Raw genomic sequence first — 27,228 nt, forward strand, 5'->3', positions numbered from 1 at the left:
GAAGAAGCAGACTCCCCATTGAGCAGGGAGCCTGATGTGGGACTCGATCCTGGGACTCCAGGATGACCTGAGCTGAAGGCAGTTGCTCCAGGATGACCTGAGCCAGCCACCCAGGCGCCCTATACTCAGTAAATCTTAAGTTAAATAAATAATAGGAGTATTTTCCTCCAAAAATGGCTTCATTTGGTTTCTCAGTTGTTAGTCTTCTATTCACATATTATCTCGTGTTATTGATAGCCCTAACCAAATTATGTAACTCCTGTTTTAACTTGGGAGTTTTCCAGTTTGCATACACCACAAAAAAGATGAGTAGCTCTCTCATTCTAAGGATTAACAACTCTGAGGGAAAAGGATGGCCTTTCAGAATATTTTAAATGTCTTGACTATTAAATATTTCAGAACATTTAACACTACCATCACTCCTCCCAGGGATGATTGCTGAGTTGTCAAGTTATTACACCTTTAGGTGAACCTCTTTCAGGGGGTGAGGGATCCTAATATAAGGGAAATGCAGATGAGAGAGCAAGGAGGAAAGGATAAGTTAGATGGGGGAAGAACTGCTATCTACATGTCTGCCTTGGAGATTTAAATATTTAGGGGCTAAATAGCAAGTGTAAGGTTAGTCTCTCTGTTCTCTAGTCAGTGGGGAAGGAAGTTTTGTAGGTTGCTGTGAATGGAAATCAGAAACGTATAGAGGTGAGCGCACAGATCAGCATATTGAACACAGCAGGAGCTTGTTGAGTCGTTTAGGGTAAAATGAAGTGGCCATCTGGGCACTTTTTAAAAAACCTATTTTTAGGGAAAAAAATAGCCTATTCATTTTCATAGTACTCTTACTTCCATTTCCTGATATTTTCATAAAACATAGATGAGGAAAATTTGTTTTGGTATCTGTATATTGGTCCTAGAATAGTTAATCAATAGCAAAGTTCATTGGGATTTATTCTTGTCTTTTTCCTGAGAAATCTTAGAGCAAAAGAGTTTTGAAAATAAGAAATTACAGTGGCAGCTTTATGTGTTTAAGAAAGGAACTATATGTATTTTTCTATGCCTTTAGCTTTTCAGAAATTTGTTTCTTAAATTATTTCTTTTCACTCTTCTTTCTAAGGAACGGGTTGGCAAACTGTACCCAGGCCACGTCCTTCATGTAGCCTATTTGTGGATGATGCCTGAGCTAAGGATGGTTCTTGAATTTTTAGATGGTTAGAAAAAAAATGAAAAGAATAATATTTCATAACATATGAAAATTATGTGAAATTCAAATTTTGGTCTAAGTAAAATTTTATTGGAACATGGCCATGCTCATTCATTATTGTTTATGGCTGCTTTCATGTTACAGTTGCAGAGTTGAGTAGTTGTGACAGACACTTGTATTGTCCACAAAGCTTAAAATATTTACTGTATGGCCCTTTGTAGAAAAAGTCTGCCAGCCCTATTCTAGGCCTTGAAACCCAGTAAACAGCATAGGACTCTTTAAAACTGTCATCATGCCTTATACAGGTCTATATTAAAAAAATACTAGTCTATTTTGATAAAATGAAAATAATCTTTCAGCTAATTTTAAAGAACTACGTGTATTTGAATTTCCTCAATAGTGAGAACTATGAATTCCTTGTGTAACTCTGAAATCTCAACTTTACATTTTCACTCTTTGATTTCAGTAATATTTGAAAAATCTTTTACTAGCCATTTGAGATTTCCCCTTCTCTACTCCCTTAACTTCTTTATATTAATCTCTCTTTAGAAATGATTACTTGGGAAAACATCAGTGTGAACATCTACATAATTCATAACTTAGTTTTCTCCTGAACCTTGAATTATTTTGCAAAAAATCAGTTATCCTCTGTATTTTGCATGAAGTTTCCCACTGTCATACTGTCATTAGGAGAAAATATCAGTACCTTCTTATAGGTGTCCAGTAATGTATATTACTATATTGTGCAATATTATGAAGTATACAGAGGCCTTTTTTTGACTGTCAGCATAAGTAAATCCACTGAACACTATGGTTTACTTTCTGAGGTATTACAGTCCTTAATGAAGTATTTGGCACTTACTGATTCACAAGTGCACTTTAAAGTCATAATTAAATACTAAATGGAGTGTTCCACATATCGCTTAATATTTTTTCTTACTTGAATTTCTTAGGTACAATGTTAGCTGTTCTAAAAAATTTGCACTTAGTCGTTGGAATCGTAAGCCTGATAATCAAAGTCTTGGGCATCGTGGCCGTCGTCCAAGTGGCCCTGATGGGGCAGCAAGAGAACATATCCTTAGGCAGGTCTGTAGAAACCTTGCTTCAATGTACTATACCCTTTTCCGAAATGTAAGGAAAGTGCAATGCTGTATTTTACTTGTACTACATTTTCCAGCTTCCAATTACTTATCCATCTGCAGAAGAAGACTTGGCTTCTCATGAAGATTCTGTTCCATCTGCTATGACAACACGCCTGCGCAGGCAGAGTGAGCGGGAAAGAGAACGTGAGCTTCGGGATGTGAGAATTAGGAAAATGCCTGAGAACAGTGACTTGCTACCAGTTGCACAAACAGAGCCATCTATCTGGACAGTTGATGATGTGTGGGCCTTCATCCACTCTTTGCCTGGTATGTAATTCACCACTTTGGCCTTACATTTTTCTTGTGCATTCACACACAGGAATGATACTAGATCCATCCACACCTATTGCACAAAAGGGCTAGAGAAGTACTATGTATATGTATTAATTAAATGGCATTTGCTATTGAAATGTGATCTGTTTCCTCTTGCTTATTCCCTCAGCACAACTGGGTATTTTCTCATACCCCCCAAGTCGATAAAAACTGACTAGTCCTGCTTCTGCTGTGACACCTCAGCCGGTGAAGATATTAAAGGTGCTCTCTTCTCTTCAGTCTGATTTCTCTCGAGAGGTCAGTAGAGAGATTGAGTCAGACACTTCTTCCCTTCTGCTCTTCTATTTTTCTATTCTATTTCCTCTTTATTTCCTAATTTAACCTTTTTTAAATAAAATAAGAGAGACTATATATATATAAATTTTTGCATTTTTGAAAGCTAATCAAGACCTTTTAGAATATGATAACGTTTTGGTTTCTTTTTAAAAAATCAAGCTGGTTCTTTTAAAGGAAGCTGCATTCCTTGATTCTTTTCAATAAGTAGCCATCAAGAACACTTCTAAAATTTGATTTTTTAAGTAGACAACTAAAATTCAGTTATGATATTCCATTCCAATATTGAGGGTAACTTTCTTATTTATGTTTTCCTGCTCTCTCATTTTGGTACTCTTTCCATCAGCTTAATTCTTTATGTTCTTTATCTTTTTTCTTTAATGCAGCAATCTTTTATATCTACTTTCTCCAAGGGGCTGGTTACTAAAGATAACTGCACCATTGCTCATGATGAGACCCACACTGATTATGTAAAGACTTTTTTTTTTTTAATCAAATCTTACTCATTTTAACCTTAACGAATGTGGAAAACAAGGAGATTTTTAAAATGTTTGCTCCGTTTTGATTTTATTGTGAATCACATTATTTCTCTTGATAGAAACTTTCCAGAAAAATATATCCCCTTTGAACTCGACAGACTTATTAAAATTAATCCAGCTATTTTTGCTGATTAATCTTTCTGTGAAGGTAACCACTATCTCAGAAGCAAACTTACAGTTAATGTGCTGAATGAATGAAGAAAGTATATTCAGAACTATTACTGCTTTAAAAAAAAAAAACTGCCATTTTACCTTATATAAACAGAATTCTATGACATTTTATTATTTTTTCAGTAGCTTGTTTCAGAAATGCTAAATAAGTTTTTTGTTGTTTTTTTTTTTTAAACAAGATATGGTCACTTTTAAAGAAAGATTGCAGTTGTTTAAATAAAGAAAGGATACATTTTTCATTGAAGATTTTTTAAACACGCACCTAAGGAAACTTAGGTATGAGTTAAGTGCTAACCATATAGGTTTTGAATCTGCTTTAAAACTGGTATGTTAGAAGATTGTGAGTCTTCACTGGTTGTGGTTTTAATATTTAATGACATAAATTTTAGTTTTTAGACCAGTCTAGATATCTTGAGAATTAACACTGGACTCTCTACTGATTCCTTGGGGTTGGACTTTGATTCTGTCATCTTCAGAAGTAGTCTTCATCTTCCACATGGGGCGTGTAAGCTGTTAGCCTGATTTCTCATTTGGGGAAACTATTTCCTTTCCTTTGGGGAGGAGCATTGGTTCATATCCTGAGGAAAGTAATTGGTCAAATAATTAACAAATAATAGGTATCCGATTCTTCTATCATTTCATATACTTTTGTTAGGGCTAATTTTCAAACTTTCCCCAATACCCATTTGCTGTGAGGTTATTCTTGGCTGCTATATTAGAACAAAGGCTAAACTCCTTTGTCTCATTCTTGCTTCATTTCAGTTTAAAAAAAAAAAGTGCTTATATTTGAGATGCTTGTCTTAGTTTATCACGACAATTTTGTTGCCAGTTGTTTAGAGAACATTACTTATCATTAAAGGGAAACTGCTTTATAATTTAGAATTGTTTGGTGCTGTGTAAGAGTCTGCTTTCCTTTAACTGATTAAATGGGAGTCCTTCCGAACTGCTTTGACAGGCTAAATAACAGGCTTATTTGTGTGATCAGTTATATCTTCTTTCTCAGTGTTTCTCTCTGAATAATCCCTGTGACCTAAAGTAAATCTCATATCAGAAAATGCTTTTGTCTTCATTTCTCTATGCTCCTCTGGCCTTTGTAAATATCTTTTGAGCCTCTTTCAGGCTCATTCGGGACTGCATTGTTTTTCTTCCAGGTAATCTACTTCCAACCTTTTCTTATAGAATGAACAAGCTTATAAATTTTGTAATCTCTGTATTTTCTTTCTTTCCAGTTGAGATAGGCTTCCCTCTTTCATCAGGGCACCGATATTTACTCCTGGAGTTTTCTCTTTGTATAATGTCATCTTATAAACCATCCTGGTGGGACCATATTAGAGCTGTATGCTGTATATCCAATCTCAGAGCTGCTGCCACAGTGAAAAATTATTTTCTTCTGGGGTGCCTGGGTGGCTCAGTCAGTTGAGTGTCTGACTCTTGGTTTTGGCTCAAGTTATGATCTCAGGGTCTTGAGATTGGCGCCTGCTTAAGATTCTCTCACATACACTCTGTCCATGCCCCCCCCCCCCGTGTGCGCACTCTCTCTAAATTAAAAAATACCTATTTTCTTCTAATTTTTGTGCATTAAAAAGTTCTCTATGGGAATGATTCTTCTTTTCAATTAACTGTAGTATCTTAACTCGATGAGTGCAAAGGTCAGTTTATTCTGTATTTATTAATTTGTGAATCTGTAGATTTGGTTTCTCTGTAGACATATAAAGTAGGAATTAGCCTAAAAACATATGACTATTGGTTTTCATAATACTAATATTGGGACTTATTATGTAATATTAAGTGGCAGGTGATATATTTTCACCAGCCTTACTGAGATCATTTTTGTGCAGTGTTTTGTTTTGGGTTTAGCTGGAAAAGTGACTGGACTGAAAAGTTCAGTTGGGACTCGTCCAGTTGCAGAGGTCCATGCCCATCCTGATAGCTGCTTCTGGTGACATAAAGCCAGCAATGCTGACTGGGTGCTGCAGTTGGGATATATTTTGTACGAGTCCCTGGGGCACCAGTCATTTTACAGAAGTAGATTCTAATGTCAGAAACTCATTGAACTTTTAGCTCAGTATACCCTGAGCATCTAAACATTTTTTGAAAATTCATTTTTCTTTAGTGAGTTTCGGAAAAATATTTGCTTCTGCCTTTTTTTTTTTTAAAGTAATTTTATTTTTTCATTTCTATACTCATGTATAGTATAACTGCTCTTTGTTGTGGTTGGCTTATGGAAGTTGTGATCTAAAATTCTGAAGATAATGCATTCCTACACGATCATGGTGTTTCCCGAAACATTTTTTGTTCATTATTATTTTGCTAATACATTTAACTTACTACAAGAAGACATCTGAAGAGGGATCTCCCAGTACAGAGGAACAACACGTGCTATGTATTTCTTCATGGAGAACTCCTTGTTTCTATTCCCAAATGTAGCTCTTACAGTCCTCATTACTTCTCATTGCTCCTGTTTTCTGAATCTAAGTAAGTCCCGCCCTGTCTTTCTCTCTCTTCTTTTCTTTCCTGTGTTCTTGTAAGTAAGACTGAAGAGAGAAGAACATTAGTTCTTTCATAAAAAGAAGGATGAAGTCACAACTAGATGCAAGATTAGTCAGTTTTGTCTGCCCAGTTTTGAGAGCTACCTCTGGGAAAAGAAAGGGGGCTTTTCTATGGTGAGTAATCCCGTTTTAACTGTATAATTTCTTTTATATGGTAAATGGGCAAAACCATCACATTCTGCTTAGGGTACTTTTGAAATGTCAGTTTTTTAGTCTGAGAAATTAAAATAGAGAAATTGAAAAGCTGGCTGCTATATATGAAACAGGAAAGAAACAACAGAGAAGATGGGAAGAGAAATAACCAAGAGAAAAGATGCCCATACAGCTGAATACAGAAGAAAGTGTATTACTCTTACAAATAGCTCTTCCGTAGCAGATGCTGTTTTTGTTTATTGTTTGTTTATTCACTCATCCAGTCCTTCACTTATACAGAAATGTATGTATTTAGCACCTAACAATGCTTTGTGCTTGGTACCGGGGTTATAGGGATGACATCATTATCTTATGTAAACAAGTGGATGACACATTTGCAGTAGAAAGGATAATCATTCCAGCAAAGTTGTGCTCTCCAGCGGTGTAATGTAACCATTTCCATTATTCGTTATCTTTTTGTTTTCTCTTAGAATGCTGATTTCAAATAGACTTCAAATAGACTTGAAGCTGTTAGTTTTTACTCTTAAATTCATTTTTATAATTTCACTGTCTCTTATAAGGAAGCTTCCACATTATTGCATTCTCTCCTTTCTTGGTACCTTCCCTGGTTGTTTCTTTACCCTTAGTGGGGAAGTTTATTGAGTAACCTGGCTGTGCAAAATTTGGTAGATAATAAAAACGTTTGAGGTTCAAGTAGATGTTAGCATTGTTACCTGCTAAAGCACCTGGTTTACACTGAGAGATAAAATATTTGGCAAGAGATTAGGGGGCAAGTTCATAATTTCAATGGGAATTTATGTTTTCTTATCAAAAGTAGAGACAAATCCAGTGATACTAAGATTTGAAGTTGAAATTACAAGTCAAGCAGTGTAATACATTTCAGCAGCACTGCAACAGATTGATACTACAATCTTGTTGGTTTGGTTCCTTCCTGAGTAAAAAATAAAAATGTTTTACATGTGCTTGGTAATTGAAGGTTGTAAATTAGAATAAGGTACAAATGATAATGAAAGTGGTACTCTGGTACTTGAGAAAATATTTCTAAATTGTTACTCAAATGACAGAACATTGTATTTTATTTCCCTACACCTGTATGTGAAGGGTATATTATACAAAGAAAAGTTCATGAGGTATAATAACTAGTTAATCCAAACTTGTTCTATGTGTGGCACGCTTTGAGGTAATACCATTGTCTTTTTTGTCAAGGTATGTTATATCTGAACTGATGAATCTACATTTTTCCTGACTCTAATTATTTCTATAATAATATTTTTAGAAAAAGAATTCCAAGTAAATTGCTTTACCTGATTTTGAATTAATTCTTATTTTCAGAATTCCAAGAAATACTCTCTTCTTCAGGCGTGAACCCAAGACTACCATAAATAAATTTCATTTGTTTCTCAGCCTGTATTTCAGATACTCAGACCCACTGAGAACATAACTGTGACTGTTAGAAGTAACATCTAATTATTTTGTATTAATGCTAACTTCCGTCCTCTGCTCAAATTCCAGGCTGCCAAGATATCGCAGATGAGTTCAGAGCACAGGAGATTGATGGACAGGCCCTTCTTTTGCTAAAAGAAGACCATCTTATGAGTGCAATGAATATCAAATTAGGCCCAGCCCTAAAGATCTGTGCACGCATCAACTCTCTGAAGGAATCTTAACAGGATCATGAGGCTGTGAGAAAACAGCAGTTTTTACTTTTCTTAAACAGACTTGTAAGGTAAAGGCTCAAGTTGGCCTAGAATATTATCATATATTGTGGTGGATAGCCAAGCACATTGGGATCTCCACATCAAAAGGTGACATTTCTTCTACAGATATAATTCATCATACATTTTCATAAGTAGCCAACATTGGTAAAATTAATTTTACAGGTTACATGCAACAACGAAAGACTGATATAGAGGGCCATGATATTTTTCAAAGAAACGTGTTATACTAGATAATTTTTTAAAGGTGATGTTTATCGTTAATATAAAGAATCCTTTTAAAAGTAATTTAATGATTTACATTTCTCCTCTTTTGATTCGGTTTTCTTATACATTTTTCTACCCTGTAAGTTTTCTATAGGTTGTCATGAGAGATATAATTTAGGAGTAATTTAGGAATAGTTTAGGAGTCCAGTGACTGGAATTGTATGCAATGAGATATCAGTGTGCATTTAAAAAAATGTCTGTCAGACAGTTGCTTTGTCTATAAAAAAAGGATTGCATTCTAGCATGAATAATACTGATCTGGAAGTCAGAAAAGTTGGTTTCTGTTCCAAACTTGACTAAGAATTTGGTGCGGCTGAGAAAGTTTTCCTCTTAGTTTTTGTACATTTAGATTAGTGGTTCTCAACAGAAGGTCAGTGTTGCTGCCCAGGGGACATTTGACAATGTCTAGAGACATTTTGGTTGTCATAGCTTGGAGGGGCTGAGTGGGGTTGTTAATTGGCATCTAGACCATGGAGGACAGGGATGTTACTAAATATCCCACAGTGCACAGGACGGTTCCAAAACAAAGATTTATCGGGTCCAAAATATCAAGTAGTGTCAAAGTTCGGAAACCCTGGTGTAGGAGGGATAAATGTTGCTCTTTTTTACCCAAAGGGATAATTTGAAAAGATGGAGCACAATAAGGAATACATGATACAGTGGATGTATTTCAGATAGTATTAATGTTCTGCTGAAGTATTTTTCCCAGTTTTATGCATCCTAGAGAAAAGGGAAAAGTCCACTAAATTGACCTATAAAATAAGGACTAGCATACAAATAATTTGACTCTCCGAAAGTACAGATTCCTATTAATTATCTTTCATATCTGCTTTTCTGCACTGATGAAGGCGTAATGTGATTATACCTTATGAACCAGTGCATAGCCTTATAAGGAGTCCAAGCTTACCTGGCATGACAGTAGTTTGTAGTGGATATGTGGTTGGTCTTCGGATTTTTTTCTAACCTTGAACATGCTGGGTCTAGCTAGAATGCACATTCCTTTTTCTTGACTAAACCCTTGCATGCTTCCTACAAAGTACCCACCAATAATATCTCTTGGATTATCAGACCTAATTTTGTAAGTACATGTTTTAGGGAAAAAAATTTTAAAGTAAAATTTTTCACCAAATAGTGTCCTATCAGAATTATGACAATAAAACAAAATTGTTGTGGGAGCCGTGAGAGCCTGATAGTCCTGGACATAAAAAATTTATTTTAATCTTTTTTTTTTTTAATCTTTGCCACACGATGGAAATGTTTTAAAATAGAAGGAACATACGTAGATATTTGGCAGGAGTTCAGTAAGTGGGGAAGGAAGAGTCCATGGGTTTCAGTCATTGTCACTGCTCTTTTCAGAAAGATTGTGTTGAGCTAGTAGAGGACTAAAGATGTCATTAAAGACATCACAGATATTTATCTTTTGGCTTTGTGTACATTAGAGAATGTTGATTATTTTTATACAAAAATACAGCGGGTAATTTTTTTAATCTTTAGATGCCTCTTGTTTGAATGTATGCTTTGTGGGATTCTTTTGTGTAGTAATGTTTTAAAAGAAGATGTTTACTGACAGTTATGTGTAGGATTAGAATGTGTAATATAGTGTAAGGCTCATTTTCCAGACCTACAATAGCTTGTAGTCTACGTTACATATTTCTTTATATCACATTTTTAATTATTGGATTAAAGTTTCAAGGAAAGGTAGGTACTCTGTAGTCAATTTTCATTTGTTAGCAAGTTAATCGTTATGACAGAGTTGTCATATGCTTGACTTTCCCCCCCTCATCTTGCAGTTTCAGAACACAAGTATAGGCTGAGCATTAGTAGGAGATGGTCCACTGCAGGGGTAGGGAGGGTGTGGAGGGCACAAAGGAAAATCTCCCCTGGAATTAAAACATTTTCGTAGATAATCCACAAGCAATTGATTATTTGGGGATAGACTCCCCTAGCAATAATGATTACCGCCCATAACTATATTATCTATAGCCTTTAAGGTATTAACTTTGAACTATGTACAGGTTCTCCTTTTATTTACTCCCTTTTCTAGTATCAGTCATTATATACTAACTGAAAGCCCCCGTGCCTAGCACTGTGTTAAATATTTAAGAAAGCTTATAAGAACAGCTGGGGGCGGGGGGGGGTTCCATTTGATGAGAGCACCTTATAATCTTAAATCTTGTAATAATCTCAAAAGTAGTCCAGATCTTCTCTTGTCCTCACTCAAAAACATGCCTAGAAAATATACTTGGTTTTTCAAATGAGCTATTTTATTTAGAAATGGCTTATTTGCTCAACTGGTAGTTTTCCCTGTTGATGCATCTGTTTCTTTCTAGAGAATTAACCATCTTAAAATCAGAGCTTCAGTTATATATGATGGATATGGACGATAACACTGGGCATCCACCTCTCTCCTAAGTTCTAAGAATAGTTTTGGTATGATGTAGGTGGGGAGAGTGTTGTTTTTTCTTCATGCTAATAATTGTTTTAGGAGGAGAAAGAATGACAAAAAGGGGACATGGGAAGTTCTTTCTACTTTTGCTACCTGAGTTTGCATCTTCTGACTTCTTTAAACTGATGCACTCTTTTCCCATTGAGGGAAATAAAACCTACACGTTTCAGATTTTATTTGCTTTAAGCCATGTGTTCCTAGGAAAATAAACACACTCAGAGAGCTGGTTTGTAAACATTTTTACATGATATGGATTTTCATCAAGCCTTGTGTCTGACAAGCTATGCAGCTTTGATATAATCACTATTGTATAAGGCAGAGTGCTGTCCCCAAACCTGTCACTTTTTAATGGCATATAACTATTTCCAGGATGCTGTGGCATCGCTAAACAGATGCTTTTCTTAGTATCAGCTTAAGGGCTGTCACATAGGAGTAGAGAATGTGGAATGGGGAGAAGACATATTAGCGAAGAAGCTTGAGAATGGGAGAGAGGCAGACAAGAGACCTGCCACTTTGCTTATCCCACTTCAACACTGAACAAATTTCTGCACTTTTGAAGAAGTTAATATTCATGATTTACCTAGTTTTAAATAGAAATGATTTTTTTAGGTAGCCCATTGTTTGTTTTTGTTTCCTAGTGTGTTTAAACACTTGCTTAGAACTGTATGAAGTATTGTTGTGCCCATACCTTTGACTAATTTTTGACCTAGCTAATCTTCATATATCAAGTGTGAAATTATAGTCAGACATTTATTCAAATACCGGTCTGATACTGAAACCTGTCACAGTGTCCCATATTAGAGACTGGTTCAGTTAAATGTTATAAAGTCCTGTTGTTTGCATTCGGAGGGTTCTGGTACCATCATGGCGTAAGTATGGTAGGAAGGCAATATATAGATTGCATACTCTTAGGTTGTGTTTACATATGTGTAAGCCGTTTTGGGAAGAGTAAACTATTATAGATGGATGTGAATGATGCTGTCCTCACAGCCGTACTGAGTAGCTGAAATCCTGATTGGACACACTGTTAAAAAGTTGTAAAGACATTTTAAACTAGAACCTTGTGATTATATTTTGTGGTTTGAAGATCCTCACCCCTAATGACTGGCAGGAATGCATGCTGCCTGTGTGACAGCCTCAGAGGGCCTCCCCTACTGCTTCCCTCCCCTACTGCTTCGCTTCCCTCAAGCCTGTTCTAGCCCCACGAGAACCATGGGAAAACCTCTTAGAGACCTTTGCCTGAAAATCCTTAGGATTTTGTAGTAGAGTTAATTTTAGGAAGGCAGTTGGGGCAGGACTTTCTAAGACCTAACAGTCACGTTTCAATGAAACGTTTGGGCAGTGGGAACTGGCCCATCGACGCAACAATGTTCAGTCTATTTCCTGTGCACCATCTATGTAGCTGGGCCTCGAGGAAGGTTTTCCAGGGGGAAGGACAGGGAAGTGGAGGAAGAGACAAACAGGAGGAAAAGCATTCCAGACCCAAGGGGATAGTACAGTTAACGGAGTGAGGGTGTGTAGTATAGATATCACCTTCAGTAGTTCAGAATAATACAGTGTAATGGTTGGGTCCGTTACAGCAGTAAGATTCACCTGTAATCATACTCATTCTTTCACTCTGTATCAAATGATCCTGCCCTAGGAGGACTTCCTGCCCCTAAAAGGACTATTAATAAATAGTTCCAGTGATATATAAGTTAGTGATTTTTTACTTCAAAAAGTGACAACCATTGTACTTGGAGAGTATCTGTCAAAAACTCAAAAGGTTAATTGTTATAATTGAGTTATTGGAATTATAGAGGACAGTATCCATTTTCAGATACCACAGTTGAATCAACCTTACAAGGCTGATTGTTACAAAGGCATTTTAAGATAGTATTTTATTTGTTAGGTTGTATCTAAGAATTGGATGACTAGAGAGCTATAGCTTTCTTGTTATTAGTATGGATTTCAACAGAAGCCTACCTCTATTTCTTTGATGCACAGTAGTGTGGATCATGAAATGAACTGTTTAATTCACATTCATCAATATTGGTATTTTATGAGTCTATTTAAGAGCATTTGATTTAATCTTAAAGATTGTGATTCAATTTAGATAAGCACAAATACAGTATTAGAAAAATAAATATGCAATCTTACTAAAGTTTAATTTCAACCTATTATAAACTGTACATCTTAAAAAAATTCTTTGGGAAGATATTCCTTTTTTGTTAGTTCATAATATGTACCACTATATAGTTTCCTTCATAGCAGCAATACAAGCCATTTCTTCAATAATAATAAAAAAAGTTGAAAATTATATTATCTTCTTTGGAAAAAGTTTCCTAAATTTTTAAGAATTTAAAGTTTTACATATTATTTTTTAGAGCTTATTTAATCTATTTTAAAATAATACTATGAGAAAGCTTTTTTTGAAAGTTGTAAAGCACTAATACAAATTAGCGTCATTTTCCAGAGCACCGTGTTTGGCTTTTTCTGAACTTTCACTTGAGCTCACAGACATTAAAAGGGAGCGGTCTCCCTCCTTTTCAGCTCTGAGGCCCAGCTTCTCTAATGAAAACCCCATTCTGCTCGAACTCATGAACACACACCTCTTCAGTGCCATGTTTATGGGTCCTTTTAGGAAAGGTTTTCCATGAATGTTTCATTTTTTCTTTTTTTATAGCTTGTGAACATTTAATTTTATTTAAAGATGACAATTTTAATCTCAGATGTTGGAGAAGAGGGTACATTAGAGAAGTATTTGTTCCCACTGCTTTTGTGAAAAGTATAATTGTTCTCTGATATTGATGATGTCAGTATGAATCCATAGAAAGAAACCTTTACAAGGGTTTTAAAATGTATTGCTGAAGTCTAGTGATGAATTTTAAGTCAGAAAAAAGAACTTAATATAAATTTAACATACTGTTCTGCTAACATGGCATAGTTTTAAATATAAGCAGAAGTCAGTAAGTCCTTTGAGACCGCCTACTTCAACTGACTCCAGTCATCATCTTAAGAATTGATAGTAGCCATCAGTTATTGGCTGAAAAGTTATGCTCTAGGGACTATTATCAGTGTTAAACCCATGTTTTGTGGAGCTTTAATTAATGGAGGTGAAGAAGTTGGTGTTTATAGGATAGTGGTGGGGCTGGTAGTGAAATAAACATGAATCTGTTCTAGAAAGAAGGAACTTTTTTGTCTTGCCTCAAGCAAACCAGAAGTGTCCATTGCTTAAAATCTTTATTTAGAATGTGTTGTTAAAGTCTTAATTCTTTTTGTTTTAGGTAGTACTAAATGGTCTACTTCAGTAGTAAATAAGAGATGAACATAATCATTAAATGAAAGAAGATAAAACGCTGGTTGGGGGGCTGGGAGTTTTACTTGCAGTTGGTGACTTAGTGGCGTGTGACACCTTCAGCCCTTCTTTGCTTTTAATCTGTTCCATCTTCTGAATACACAGTATGGAGCCTCTACTACTCAAAAGGCTGATTTTGGTTTAAATCATCTTTAAGGTACCTCCCAGCTCTAAAACTATGATTCTAGGCCACATAATGGGGTATTTTTAAAGTTGCTTCTACTTACTCTCTTTCTCTTTGGAACAGTTCATTTCATACTAAGAGCTTTTGCTAAAAGATAAATGTTAAGCATCCATTTCCTGGGCCACCTGCAGTTTTTGTTCTCTTACGGATTAAAGTAGAGAAGGAAAATTGTACAGACAAGCAAATGAGGGCATTTTTGTAAATGCTTCCTACTAGTTAACCACTGAACATACAAATACATATGAACATTGTCATTCATGCATTTATCCATTCATTTAGTAAACCATTTGAACACTTACTATGTGCAATGTGTGGTATACATGACTTAAGGAACTGGTAATAAGTACACAAAATCTTCCCAAACAATTCTGATTGTGGCTTTAAACAAACATGGACATTATTATTACTATTACTTACTGTACTGAATGTGAAGTTGGAACTGAGAGGGAAATTTTTATGTCCGGGGTAAATAAAAGTATTAAGCTAGATGACATCTAAGGGGTCTGAGTGAATCACAGCACAATATTCCTAAAACACATTTCACATACTAATCATAGTCAATCATATACCTGATTATCGGTTACAAAATCAAGGGTACCTGATAAGGATTTACATTTTCAGACTGTTGTGACAGCTCATATTTCTCAGAATTATTTTGACCCTTGAATCTATTCCAGAGGTGTTGCTATACAGGGTGTGTGACAGAACAATACAAAGAAAGAAGCTGGTGCTGATTTACTATACATTTGTAACTACAAAAGCTTTACACCCAGTACTGACAGTGGCGTAACTATCTAAAACTGAAAAGTCTCAAAGGAGATTGCTAAACAGGTTTGTTTTTTATTGTCTTTTGTTGATAAAGCAAGAAATTACACAAAATTTATTGTTATTACAAATACTTTTTAGAAAGCACACATGTATTACATAGTTAAAAGGGTTTCCTTTAAAATGCAGAACTGGTCAACATAAAACCATTCCATGCTTGAATTGACAGCTATTTGGAGAATAAATATTGAATGGCATTGATTAACTGGGTAATTTCCTTACCACTTGGGGGGTTCTGTGAAATGTTCTAATTCCTGTTGTTCCAGCAATACAGATTAACATCATGCTAGCATTCTCCATAAAGATACAAAATGAAAATATCTTTTTTTCCTCACCCCCTCAAAATAAAAATACCTAATATTAAAAAAGATCTTTTATGCATCATCGTTGCAGCTTTTAAAGCAGGAAAATGTCCCAATACATGTTAGATTAGAATCTAAAACTGATTGAAAATAGAACACTGACACCCAAGTAACCAAATAGTCTGGGTTTAAAAGAATTTTCCATGGTCCTGGTTAAAATTTACTTTTAAAATGTTTTAATTCACCTAATTTTTCAAATATTTTATGGTGTTAAAATATCTATAGCATACTTTTTGTATATGTATTGAATTTTAAAAAGCTAATGCAGTGTGCATAATTATAGATGTCTGATTGCCAGTACACTTAGATTCCCAATCACCTCATTCAGAAGCTTGGTCTTGTTTTTTTCCATAGGAAAAAAAAGTCAAAGTGAGTTCTAAAAACTATCCTCAGAGTGAGGAGTGAGCTGTGGTGAAGGCTGGAGTTGTAGACACAGTGTGTGGAGGGGTACTGACAGGAGAGGCGAGGGTGGGCATTTCAAGCCTCTGTTAAATTACTGCTTTTTGTCTTCTTGCTTGTTAAAAAAAATGTTACTTTGTTGATTTAACAAAGGCAAATTGTTGTAATTTTTTTTTTGATGCTTCAAGCACACATTAACTGATTTTTAAATTCCTTTTGGTTCCTCCCATTGTTCTAAAATAGGACTTTCATATTACTAAAACCTCAAAAGCTCATCTACCCAGGTTGAACAAAGCATCACCAAGGGGAAAGGAAACCTTTTTTACTTTTACAAAAAACAGATGTTAAGATTATATATAGATGTATTCTTTCCATTGGATATTGTATTAGAGTCCTCCTTACAGGAAATGAAATAGTTTTAGCACTCTTAGCATTAGCGTTCCTAGATTGGTGTCTATAGCTACAGTTTTAAAATGTATAACCTGAAAATGAAGTTAATTTTGCATTATAAGAGCACATCATGATCTATGTAAAAAGACTGTCCATTTGGTGTATTTTTTTAAAAGAGAAAGCACTTTCATATTAACAAGTAGCATGTGTATGAATTTTAGATTTTCATATTTGTTGTGTCTGTATTCAGTGAAGTAAAATTGAGCATTCAAATGTTTGTTGATGGCAACATTAACTGTTAAATTAAAGCACCTTATACTCTGCTGCTTAAACTTGCTTGTAATTGCACCTTTGTTACCTGCACATTTTCATATAGAATATTGTTGTTAACACTGCCTCATGTGGGTCTGGATGGAAGGTTAGTGGGCCTACAGGATCATTTATTTATATTGTTTATATTACAATAATATATTGTAGACCAGTTGTAAGTTCATTTCTTTACAAATAAAAGCCTCTTCCATTTGGCTGGTCGATTGAATAATTTTTTCTTTAAGCTTATGAGGGCTTTGAAATAGTTACAAATTTGCCTATTTATAATCTGCAGAGTGTAAATCTTTACTAAGTACAATATATTTTAAAGTATCTCAGTCCTAGGTAAAGTGGTACAGTCAGAGGGAAAGTAACCCAGAGAAGTAGAGGGGATGAAGTTTAGAAATGGTGACAGTATCTACGTAGTTGAACAAAGTGACTTCAGTTGATTTCTGCCATTGAGATGGCTTTACTCTGGCAGTTCTGCCCACCAGGGGAGGTTTGGCAGTGTCTGGAGATGTTTTGGTTGGCGTGTCTTGGGCAGAGGGAAGGCACGCTGGTGAAGACCCTGCAGTGCACAGGGCAGTCTCCCACAACAAAGAATTATCCAACCCAAAATGTGAACAGTGCTGAGGATAAGAAACCCTCCTTTACTTTTACAGTGTGATACATTGCCCATGTGATTATGATTTGACATGCAAGTATGTGACATATAAGTTATAAATGAAAATGAATCTGGTATGTCATGGAAAGAGACCTAGTCACTACTCCCCAGTTCTGTAAGGTGAGCAACTAAAACTTTTCTTCCAGGAATATCTGTATTAAGAACAGAGAGAGAGTTTTGAAAATTACCTAAATTTAAATTGAGCTAATTTTCCCTTTATGTTGAAGGAATATTTACACCAAATAATTTTAAGAAAATGATCTTGATTTTCTTGCTCTGAATTTAATAAAAATGTTTATTTACATTTGTATATCACTGGCAGAGAAGCTCAGATTTACGTAACAGTTTGCATCCACTAGTTTTTTGGGTAACATGAAATCAGTATGGCCAAATACTAACTCGCTTCACTTCTTGATATTGGTAACACGCAGTGTTCCTGAACAGGTATAAAAAATTTTCTTGGAATTATTTTGTTTTTAATACCATAGTCCCAAAAGACACATTCTGAAAAGGTATGAAAGTTGGGGCCGGGGAGGGGAGCCTCAGTTCAGTTCAATCTTTGTATGTCCTTTCCCTTTGTAAAATTATGATTCCTACTGTAGTTGTCAGTTTTAATTAGTTTTAACATGGCAACATTAACAAATTATTATTGATATAGGCTTTTCAATTTGCTCAAGATTATGAATTGTAAGTGGAATGAAGCAGCATTTCCAGTTGACGAATGGATCCACAGGTAATGTGATGTCTCTTAAATTAAGCTTGTGACAATTAAACCAATAAACTGTAGCAATGAGAAAACTATTGACGAAGTACAACCACGGGATGTTCATCTCAATAAATGCTGGAATCTGTACTTTAAGTAAAAGGATAATTACTTGAAGTAGTACAAATGGTAACCAGGTACCAAGAAAACAGATAATGAACTTGGGCAAGAGTGTTTTTTTAGAGCTCAGAGTATAACTACAATGGGATGAAAAGGGAAAATACAGGATAGTCTCATTCATATAGGAAGTCATCCTAACAGCCTGTACCAAGGCAGTAACTTCTGACCAAGAGGTTAGAAAAGCCATAAATAAAATCACCACCATGGAAAATGACAGCCAGTAACTCTGAATGCTAATGTAGAAAGGACACTGGTAAGAATAAACATTCTGTGCCTTCAGGCTTTGGTAGATAGCTGGATCTCCCAAAACGTAAGCAAGGACTGAAATCCAAATTAAAATTACTATAAAGAAATAAAATAATTTTTGACACTTAAATGCTAGCTTTGTGGTTTTGGAGAAATTCAGGTAATAATCTATACAAGCTATCAGGAAAACTGGATAATGCAGAAAACCATAAGTGAAAGAAATAATTTGAGTAAATAGGCAGATGTGGTATTTAGTAAACCTAATGCCTAAAAGTACAAAATCCCTGAAATAGGATATAATGGAAATGTTTACTAAAAGTAAAAGATCGATGAACGCTAGTGAAATGCAGAAATATTCCATAAAATTTTGATAGGTGATTTTTCTTCTCATTCCTAATGTGAGGATATTCAGTAATATTTTCCCAAGTATAATCAAGAATAGCAGACAGTTACCATCTAGAGGCTGATTTGCTTGATGTAACTGGTACTGAAAAGAGCAGTTCTCTGAAGAAAGAGCAGTCATGGTTTTAGCTGAATTGCAGAAGGTCTGCCGAAGTACATAGGATAAAACACTGCTTCACTTTCGCTTCCATCCCTGTCAGGAAAAACGAAAAGAAAACCTCATGGTATGTCTAATGTAAAGCTTTATTCTCGGGTGCCTGGGTGGCTCAGTCGGTTAAAGGTCTGCCTTCGGCTCAGGTATGATCTCAGGGTCCTGGGATCGAGCCCCGCATCGGGCTCTCTGCTCAGCGGGGAGCCTGCTTCTCCCTCTTCCCCTCCCCTTGCTTGGGCTCCCCCCCCATGTCAAATAAGTAAAATCTTTAAAAAAACAAAACAAAAAAAACTTTATTCTCAAAGAACTAATTTAACCCACTCATTTCCCAAATAATTACAGTTGATTCTTGAACAAGGAAGGGGTGCTGATCCCCTGTACAGTCAAAAATCGGTATATAACTTTTGATTCCCCCAGAACTTCACTACTAATAGCCTACTCTTGACCAGAAGCCTTACTGATAAGTCAGTTAACACATATTTTGTATATGTGTTACATTACTGTATTCTTACAGTAAAGTAAGCTAGAGAAAAGAAAATATTAGGAAAACCATAAGGAAAATACATATATAGCACTGTCCCATATTGGAAAAATCTGCATATAAGTGGACCTTTGCACTTCAAACCTGTGTTGTTCAAGGGTCCACTATAAATATATAAATAGGAATTTGTATTTCTCGTAATACAGAATATGATCAGAAAGAATGTGTATACTTTGGTCATTTTTTGAGACCCAGATGGTCCAGAACTCTCAGTTCTATAAGCAAAATTTTACATATAAGTTACTACAACTTCTGTAAAAGTACAGGTTTTAATAAGTTGTAGAGATAGAAAAGTACTTTTATCTACCAGAACCAAAACACAGGATTAAAATAGCAGCCTGAGAGGAATAACAGTAACAATCACTGATGGCTGTTAACCCAGTTTGACTCTGACTCCAGACCATGAACATTATTATCCACCCAGCTTTCTTTTTGTCAGTGAAATGTAGGATAGCGTTTTGCCGCAGGATCATCATTCTGAAACTCGAAGATACAAAGCAGATGGTAAAGCTGAAAATACTGGGGACATAGGTAAAGGAAAGAAAATCAGATATGGCACCTGGACAGATGACGGAATCCGAGGAAGGAACAGGGGTTGAGTATCGATACCAGAGAACATTAAGAACTGCTAGGTAAAGGCCAAGGAACAGGAGTTGAGGCTTGAGGGACTAAGGCATTTGGAGGCAGGAAAAAGAAGATGAAAAAGATCAAAGGGGAAGAAATCAGAAAAAGGATGGAAGGAAGGTGCCTGACTGGCTCAGTTGGTAGAGCTTGCGACTCTGATTTCAGGGTATGAGTCTGGGTCCCACATTGGAGGTAGAGATTACTTAAAAAAAAATAAAATAAAAACAAAGGATGGAAGGAAGTTCAAGAAAAATTTATCATTAAAAAAAAATCACAGGGTTGACCAAAAGTTGTTTCTGTAAGGCTGTTCCACCAGTGTTCATAAATAATGAAATAGTAACAAACCCACTCACAAATGTCAACAATTGGAGATGGGTTAAAAATGATACATGGTATATCCTTATGATATACTGTTAGGCAGCTATTAAAACTGCTTCTCCAGATAGGAGGAAGACTTAGTTTTCACTCTTCCTCTTTTGTACTTGTTAAATGTTAAGCCTAATGAATTTGTTACATGTTAAAAAATATAAATTTCGGGCACCTGGGTGGCTCAGTTGGTTAAGCGACTGCCTTCGGCTCAGGTCATGATCCTGGAGTCCCTGGATCGAGTCCCGCATCGGGCTCCCTGCTCGGCAGGGAGTCTGCTTCTCCCTCTGACCCTCCTCCCTCTCATGCTCTCTGTATCTCATTCTCTCTGTCTCAAATAAATAAATAAAATCTTTAAAAAAAAAAAAATATATAAATTTCTACAGTATGTTTAGTTAAGTGAATTGCAGGTTACAAAATTATGCAGCAACATCTAATTATTAAGACATTATGCATGTACAGAAAAAGACTAAAAGGGTACTCATCGAGTTATAGGTTTCTCTGAATTTCTCAAACTTAAAGGTAAAAAGTAAGGGAATATCAAGTCTGAAAAGTAAAAAAACCTGTATTTGCCTAAAACCAGATAAATGATGATTAAATAATTTCAAGGGAGTAGTTGAGGATATTGTCTGAGGGTAAAGAAAAAAGATCAGGGTGAGGGAAGGCTATCCGTTCTCTTTACAGACTGAACCCTATCTTGACAGTCTTTCCATCCATGTTGAGAAGAGAGTTCAACTGATTTCTTGAGCTTCCATGTTCATCTTTTCATTGTCCAACTTTATCAAGAATCCTGCTGAGTGAGGTTAGCCAGACTCTGTCATTCTCAGGATCTGACCTCTTTCAATATCTGATTGGGTTCCTTATCCCACACCATCTTCCAATGATGACCTATCACCCTGTCCTGCCTTTAGCAAGTATCCCTTATTATCCCTGATGTTTCCTCAGTCATATTCCACCCACTAACCTCCACCTTGCTCCTTGGCTATAAATTCCTACTATTCCTTGTTGTATTCAGAGTTGAGCCCAATCTTTCTACCCAACTGCAAAATCCCATTGTAGTGGTCCCTACACCTAGCACAAAGGTCCTGGATAAAAGTCTGCCTTACTGTTCTTTAACAAGGGTCATGAATGATTTTTTCTTTAACACACTGTCATGGCTATAAATCTACCATTTCATAAGCTGACTTACTAAGGTACACAAATTATATATATATACACATACACACATGTATATAAAAAAAGTAAAGACAGTTATAAAAAATCAGTTAATACCTATTTTCATAACTATAAAAGAACCAATGAAACAAGTTCTTTTGTATGCTCAATTTTTTTCCAAATTATATATATACTTTAACTTGACCCTTTACCAAAAAGCTCCATTCAGATTTGATGTACAAAGGCATAGACTCATGGCTACCACCTTGACAAATGCCACTGGCTTTATAAGTGGTGGTGTTTGGATAAGGAAGCCCAGATGGGATGAAGAATATATGACGTCCTCCTTTGTGCCAAGAAAAAAAAACAGGCTGTTTTAAATAGTCAACGTTGTTTAGAAGGGGTGTGAAGAAGGTAAATAGAGGAGGTTCGTATTTATAAAGACCCATCTAAAAAAATACAGGATAAAATAAACAGAATTATCTGTATAAAATGATTTTATCCTTTATAACTCTCATCCGAAATTAAATAAAGCTAAGGAATCCATGTTTAAGTGGTCAGCATCCAAGGGGTATTTCCGGAGTGTCCATTTCCTCACTGGCTCTGAGAGAGGGGCCAACTGGAAGGACAGAAAAGCAGGCTAGTTGGAAGAAGAAAGTAACTGAGGAGAAGGATGATCAGCGATAACCACCCAAGGCACCAGCCATGAACCTCGTTAGAAGAGGAGTGGAAGAATAAAGACAAGTTTGCAATGGAATGTGTAAGAGAATCAGAAAGCTGTAAGAAACGAGAGATGAGGGGGAAAAGGCCCTGGGAAGATACGCAACTCGAGACAATAAAAAGCAATCAAAAGGAAGGATATCAGAACACGAGGTTCTAGTCGTTTTACACTGGTTCCTGAATATCGTGATCCTGGAAACCAGTCAAAACTTTCTCATGATACCAATTTTATGCCACACTTCCCCATAAACTCCTGAAAGTATTCAAAATTCCAGTATTTTGTTCTTTAAACAACCTCCCAAGACAAAAAAAAATCCTTTGATAGGCTACCTGTACTGAATTTTCCCTTGAAGAATGTTCACCATAACTGCAGGAATCCAGAGATTTTTAGAAGATACAGCTCTTTTCCCAAATGATTTTTTAAACTATGAATCAACTCCTATGTTTCACATACAATGTGAATAGTTAATGTGGAAGTCCTTTTAAGGCATCTTTGGGCTTGCTCTGCGATCTGGTCAGTTTAGAAGAATTAGCAGGAAACAAACCATGATTTCTGGATCAGTTTCTGGGTTCTTATTTAAAGCCCAGGGGCGCCTGGGTGGTTCAGTCGGTTAAGCGTCTAACTCTTGATTTCCGCTCAGGGCATGATCTCAGGTTTCTGGGATCCAGCGAGCCCTGTGGCCCCTGTTGGGCTCCAAGCTCCACTCTGCTTGTCCCTCTCCCTCTGCCCCTCCCCCTGCTTGAGCTCTCTCAAATAAACAACAAAAAACCCCAATTAAAAACACAACGACACTTAACATACTTACTTTGCTTTCTCCAGTAGGTCTTTCTTGGCTGATAATCTCAGTTTTACTGCCTTCAGTAATCTCACTTTTGGTACCTGGCATTCCAAAATGCCATGCAACTAAGCTCTGTGTGAAAGATAGCAAACATAAATAACCATCATTAATAGCAGTCGTAGTGGGACTTCAGTGTATCTAACTGGCTCCGACTCTCTGCTTAGAAAAACTAACTTTCTGTGGGATTAGAGCCAGTAATTAACTGCTTATATTCTTTTTTTCCAGGGAAAGGAAGACAGGGGATACATTTAGGTTGAAGCCCCCAAAGACCCTGAGATATGGGTACATATCACATGGCATCTATTTAAAGAAGTCTTGCTTGCCTTGCAGTTTTTGCCCTTAGCCTTCAGAGTCTAAACCAGTAGTTCTCAAACTATTTGGTTTCAGGACCTTTTGACACTTGTTGCATGTAACATAAGTAACATTTTAATGAAAAATTATATTTTCCCAAAAGGAAAAATTTAGTGAGCAGAGTGGCATTTTTTCACATGTCACAAACTGCTTTGGTGTTCAGCTCAATAGCAGGCAGCTGAATTTCTCATCTGTAATCAGTTGTAATATCACACATCATGTAGCTTTTGCAAAGTCATGTGTTACATGATGAGAGTTTGAGAATAAAAATACATAATATTATAATCAAAGAGTTGTGTTATGCAGTCTCAGAGAAGTCTGACAGAACCATTTTCATCAAACAGCAGTATATAAAGAGGAGCAGGGTTAACATTCTGGTCTACTCTTGTACAGAAAATGGAATTAGCACTGTAGCTAGATTTGCTGATGCCAATGAATGGAGAAAACCTATAGTAGAAATACCATACTGAGCCTTGTTCAGGGGTTTACATACCGTTTACCTAATAACCCTTACAACAATCACAAAAAGGTAGATATTCTTCCCCATGAGGAAGCAGATGCAGGGGTAAATAAGCCCATTTCCTGAGGGTGGATGACTGATAAATGCAGGAGCTGAAATTCAAGCTCAGGTCTGAATTCAAAGCTCATATTCTTCAGTAACATTATGGCTCAACTCACAACTGGAAATGTAGAAAGGGATCAACTTAAGTATGTAAAAAAGTTCTGAAAAGGTAACATCCAAATAAAAGTGACTATGTGATTACTGATACCCAAAGGACCTAACTAATCTATGTGGATAATGTAATTTTATTCCTTCAAAAGGTAACTGTAAAGAAACTTCAAAATATGGTCCTTGCTTGATGATAGGTCAAAGTTCAGTTAAAAAATAAAATGTCATTCAACTCTGACAACTTTTTTTTTTTTACTGTGTTCTTTCCCAGCTTTATTGAGGTATAATTGACAAATAAACTTGTAGGACATTTAAAGCATATGGCATGACGATTTGGTGTACATATACACTGAAAGGATCCCCCTGTCAAATTAAGTAATCAGTTGTGATACTTATCTCACATATTTTTGCTTGTTGTTGAGAGCATTTAAGTTCTTCTCTCTTAAGCAAATTTCAGTTATCCAATACAGTGTTATCAGTTACAGTCACTACGTTAAACATTAGATCCTCAGACCTCATTCATCTTATACTCGAAAGTTTGTACCCTTTTACCAGCCTCTCCCTGTTTCCCCTACCCCCCAGCCCCTGGTAACTACTTTTCCACTCTTGGTGTCTGAGTGGAACTTTCTGTTTGTTTTAGATTCCCCATATAAATGACATCATCTGACAGCTTTTGAAGAAATATGTTTTCATTCATTTACATAGTATAATGAAATTCAATATAGAAAGTTAAGAAAATACAGGAAACAAGTTTTTATTTAACTTGTTTTTAAAAATAGGTAATATAATTTACATGGTATAAAAGTCAAGTTATAGAAGTGTATGCTGTGAAAATTATTCATCCTGCCCACTCTTTGAACACCCCTTACTCCCAACTCCTATCCAGTCCAGTTCCCTCCCTAGATAAAACTATGGTTACCAGTTACTTGTTTATCTTTCAGAGATACTCTAAAGCAAGGTTTTAAAAAGAAACTTGAAATTTCCATGTTGCTAAGGAAGCTAGCAAAGGATTCATGATTTGCCCCTCCCCAAGTCTCATTTGTATACTGGTAACATCACATAAGAGCTGCAAAGGTAGAACACAACAAAATATGAATCAATGATTCGTCAGATCACAGGAGTAATTCCCACCAACCCCAAACATAAGGCTGGCCATGAGGAAGGGCAGCGAGGCCAGGCAGGATGACAGGAAGTAGGGATTATCTCAGGGTAAGATGACAGGTGATCTGTTTTTCCTGGAGTATAGAATTACAGTGCTCACTCCTACCTACTTCTCTGCTTCTGGGACCATAGGGAGATTTCAGTTCCCTGACACTTAAAATTAGGTGGGCCCATGATGTGGCTATTTCTAGCCAAAGGGTTATGAGGCCAAAGCATTTAATTGCAGAGGACAGCCCCTTCAGTGTTCTCTTCTCCTGCCACAGGGAATACAGAGGCCATGTGTTCCAGATGGTACAGCTTGAAATGGTGGGGCCTCTTTCAACCTGGGTCCTTGAGTGACTGTGTGGAGGAAAGCCCCTGATGATGCACAGTGGATGTATGGTATACGCAAGAAATTAAAGTCTGTCATATTAAGCTGCAAAGATTTTGTGATTATTTCCTATGGCCTATCTGAACACATTTCCATAGAATTTGAAATTTTTCAACAGCATGTATTATTTATCAGAATTTTAAAAAGCTATAGAAGAAAACAACTTTGAAAAGCAACAGTGCAAATGTCAGAAAATTGGTAAAATAAAAACTCAGTTTTAATTCCCAATACATTAACTGCCTTTGCATTGTTTTGTTCTGATTTTCTTTATATTTGTCTATATTGGGAAAGAAGGTCTCAATTCAATGACCTACTAAGTTTCTACCTTAAATAAAGGGTGAATTAAACCCAAAGTAAGCTAAAGGAAGGCACTAAGAGCAGAAAACAATGAAGTTTATAAAACAAACAGAACAACCAGTGAACCAAAAGCTGGTTCCTTGGAAAAACAACAACAACGAATTGATAAAACTTCAGCCAAACTAAGAAGAACCTAACAAAATCAGGAAAGAGAGGACCTCACTACAGATCCTACAAACATTAAAAGGATAATAAGGGACTGTTATGAATAATTTTAATGAGACTACTGTCACAGGACATAAATTTCTGGAAGGACACTACCAAATCTCATTCAAAAAGATCCCTAACAATCTCTATTAAACCGATATTGCACTTAAAAACCTTCCCACAAAGAAAACCTAGGCTCAATGTAGATGAATTCTATTAACATTTAAGGAAGAAATACCAAACTTGAAAGAAAACAGAAGATAGAAATACCTCCTAACTTCTTTTACCAGACCGGAATCACCCTGATACCAAAAGCAAAAACATTTGAAGAAAACTAAATTATAAATCAACATCCCTCAAGAACAGAGTCAAAAACCCTTAACAAAATATTATCAAATTAAACCCATCGATACATATATAAAGAATATACCCTAATACATCACAGCCAATGCAAGCTTGGTTTAACATTAGAAAATCAATGTAACGTAATTCACTATGTTAACAGAATAAAGGAGAAAAACTGTATGATCACCTGAATTGACACAGAAAAAGCACTTAACAAAATCCAACATGATTAAAACTTCCACAAACAAAAAATAAGAGGGAACTTGGCAACCAGATAAAAAGCAGCTGTGATAAACCTAAAACCTACATCTAACGTCATGCTTAGTGATGAAAGAATGGCCATTTACCCCCCTAAGATCCACCCTTCACTCAACATTTTTTTTAGAACCCCTATCCAGTGCAGTAATGCCTTAAGAGGAAATAAAAGCCATGAAGACTGGAAAGAAAGAAGTAAAACTGTAATCATGGATCACGTACTTAGAAAATCTAAATCTATAATAAAGCTACTAAAAGTAACAAGTAAATTTAGCAAGGTTGCAGGTTTTTTAAAAATCGTATTTCTAGACACGTGATAAACAACTGAAAAATGAAATAACATTTTAGTGGTAGCATTAAAAATATGAAACATTTAGGGATAAATTTGACAA

The 27,228-nt window shown here is 35.9% G+C and overlaps 2 protein-coding genes across 2 annotated transcripts in view; one reads left to right on the plus strand and one right to left on the minus strand.

Moving 5' to 3' along the window:
- The window catches only part of PHC3 (polyhomeotic homolog 3), a 70,759-nt gene extending 61,105 nt beyond the window's left edge, over window positions 1-9,654 (plus strand). The window contains 3 exon segments of the mRNA XM_021702553.1: window positions 2,149-2,281; window positions 2,373-2,604; window positions 7,868-9,654. Coding sequence (XP_021558228.1) covers window positions 2,149-2,281; window positions 2,373-2,604; window positions 7,868-8,022 — 520 coding nt within the window. The 3' untranslated portion in view covers window positions 8,023-9,654.
- A 7,685-nt stretch (window positions 9,655-17,339) lies between these two features.
- On the minus strand, window positions 17,340-18,905 carry GPR160 (G protein-coupled receptor 160). Its single transcript, XM_021702641.1, has one exon. The coding sequence runs from the start codon at window positions 18,903-18,905 to the stop codon at window positions 17,889-17,891; it is 1,017 nt and encodes a 338-aa protein (XP_021558316.1). The 3' UTR covers window positions 17,340-17,888.
- Window positions 18,906-27,228: the final 8,323 nt, after the last annotated feature.

Source organism: Neomonachus schauinslandi, chromosome 1, assembly GCF_002201575.2.
Source record: "Neomonachus schauinslandi chromosome 1, ASM220157v2, whole genome shotgun sequence".
Lineage (NCBI taxonomy): Eukaryota > Metazoa > Chordata > Mammalia > Carnivora > Phocidae > Neomonachus > Neomonachus schauinslandi.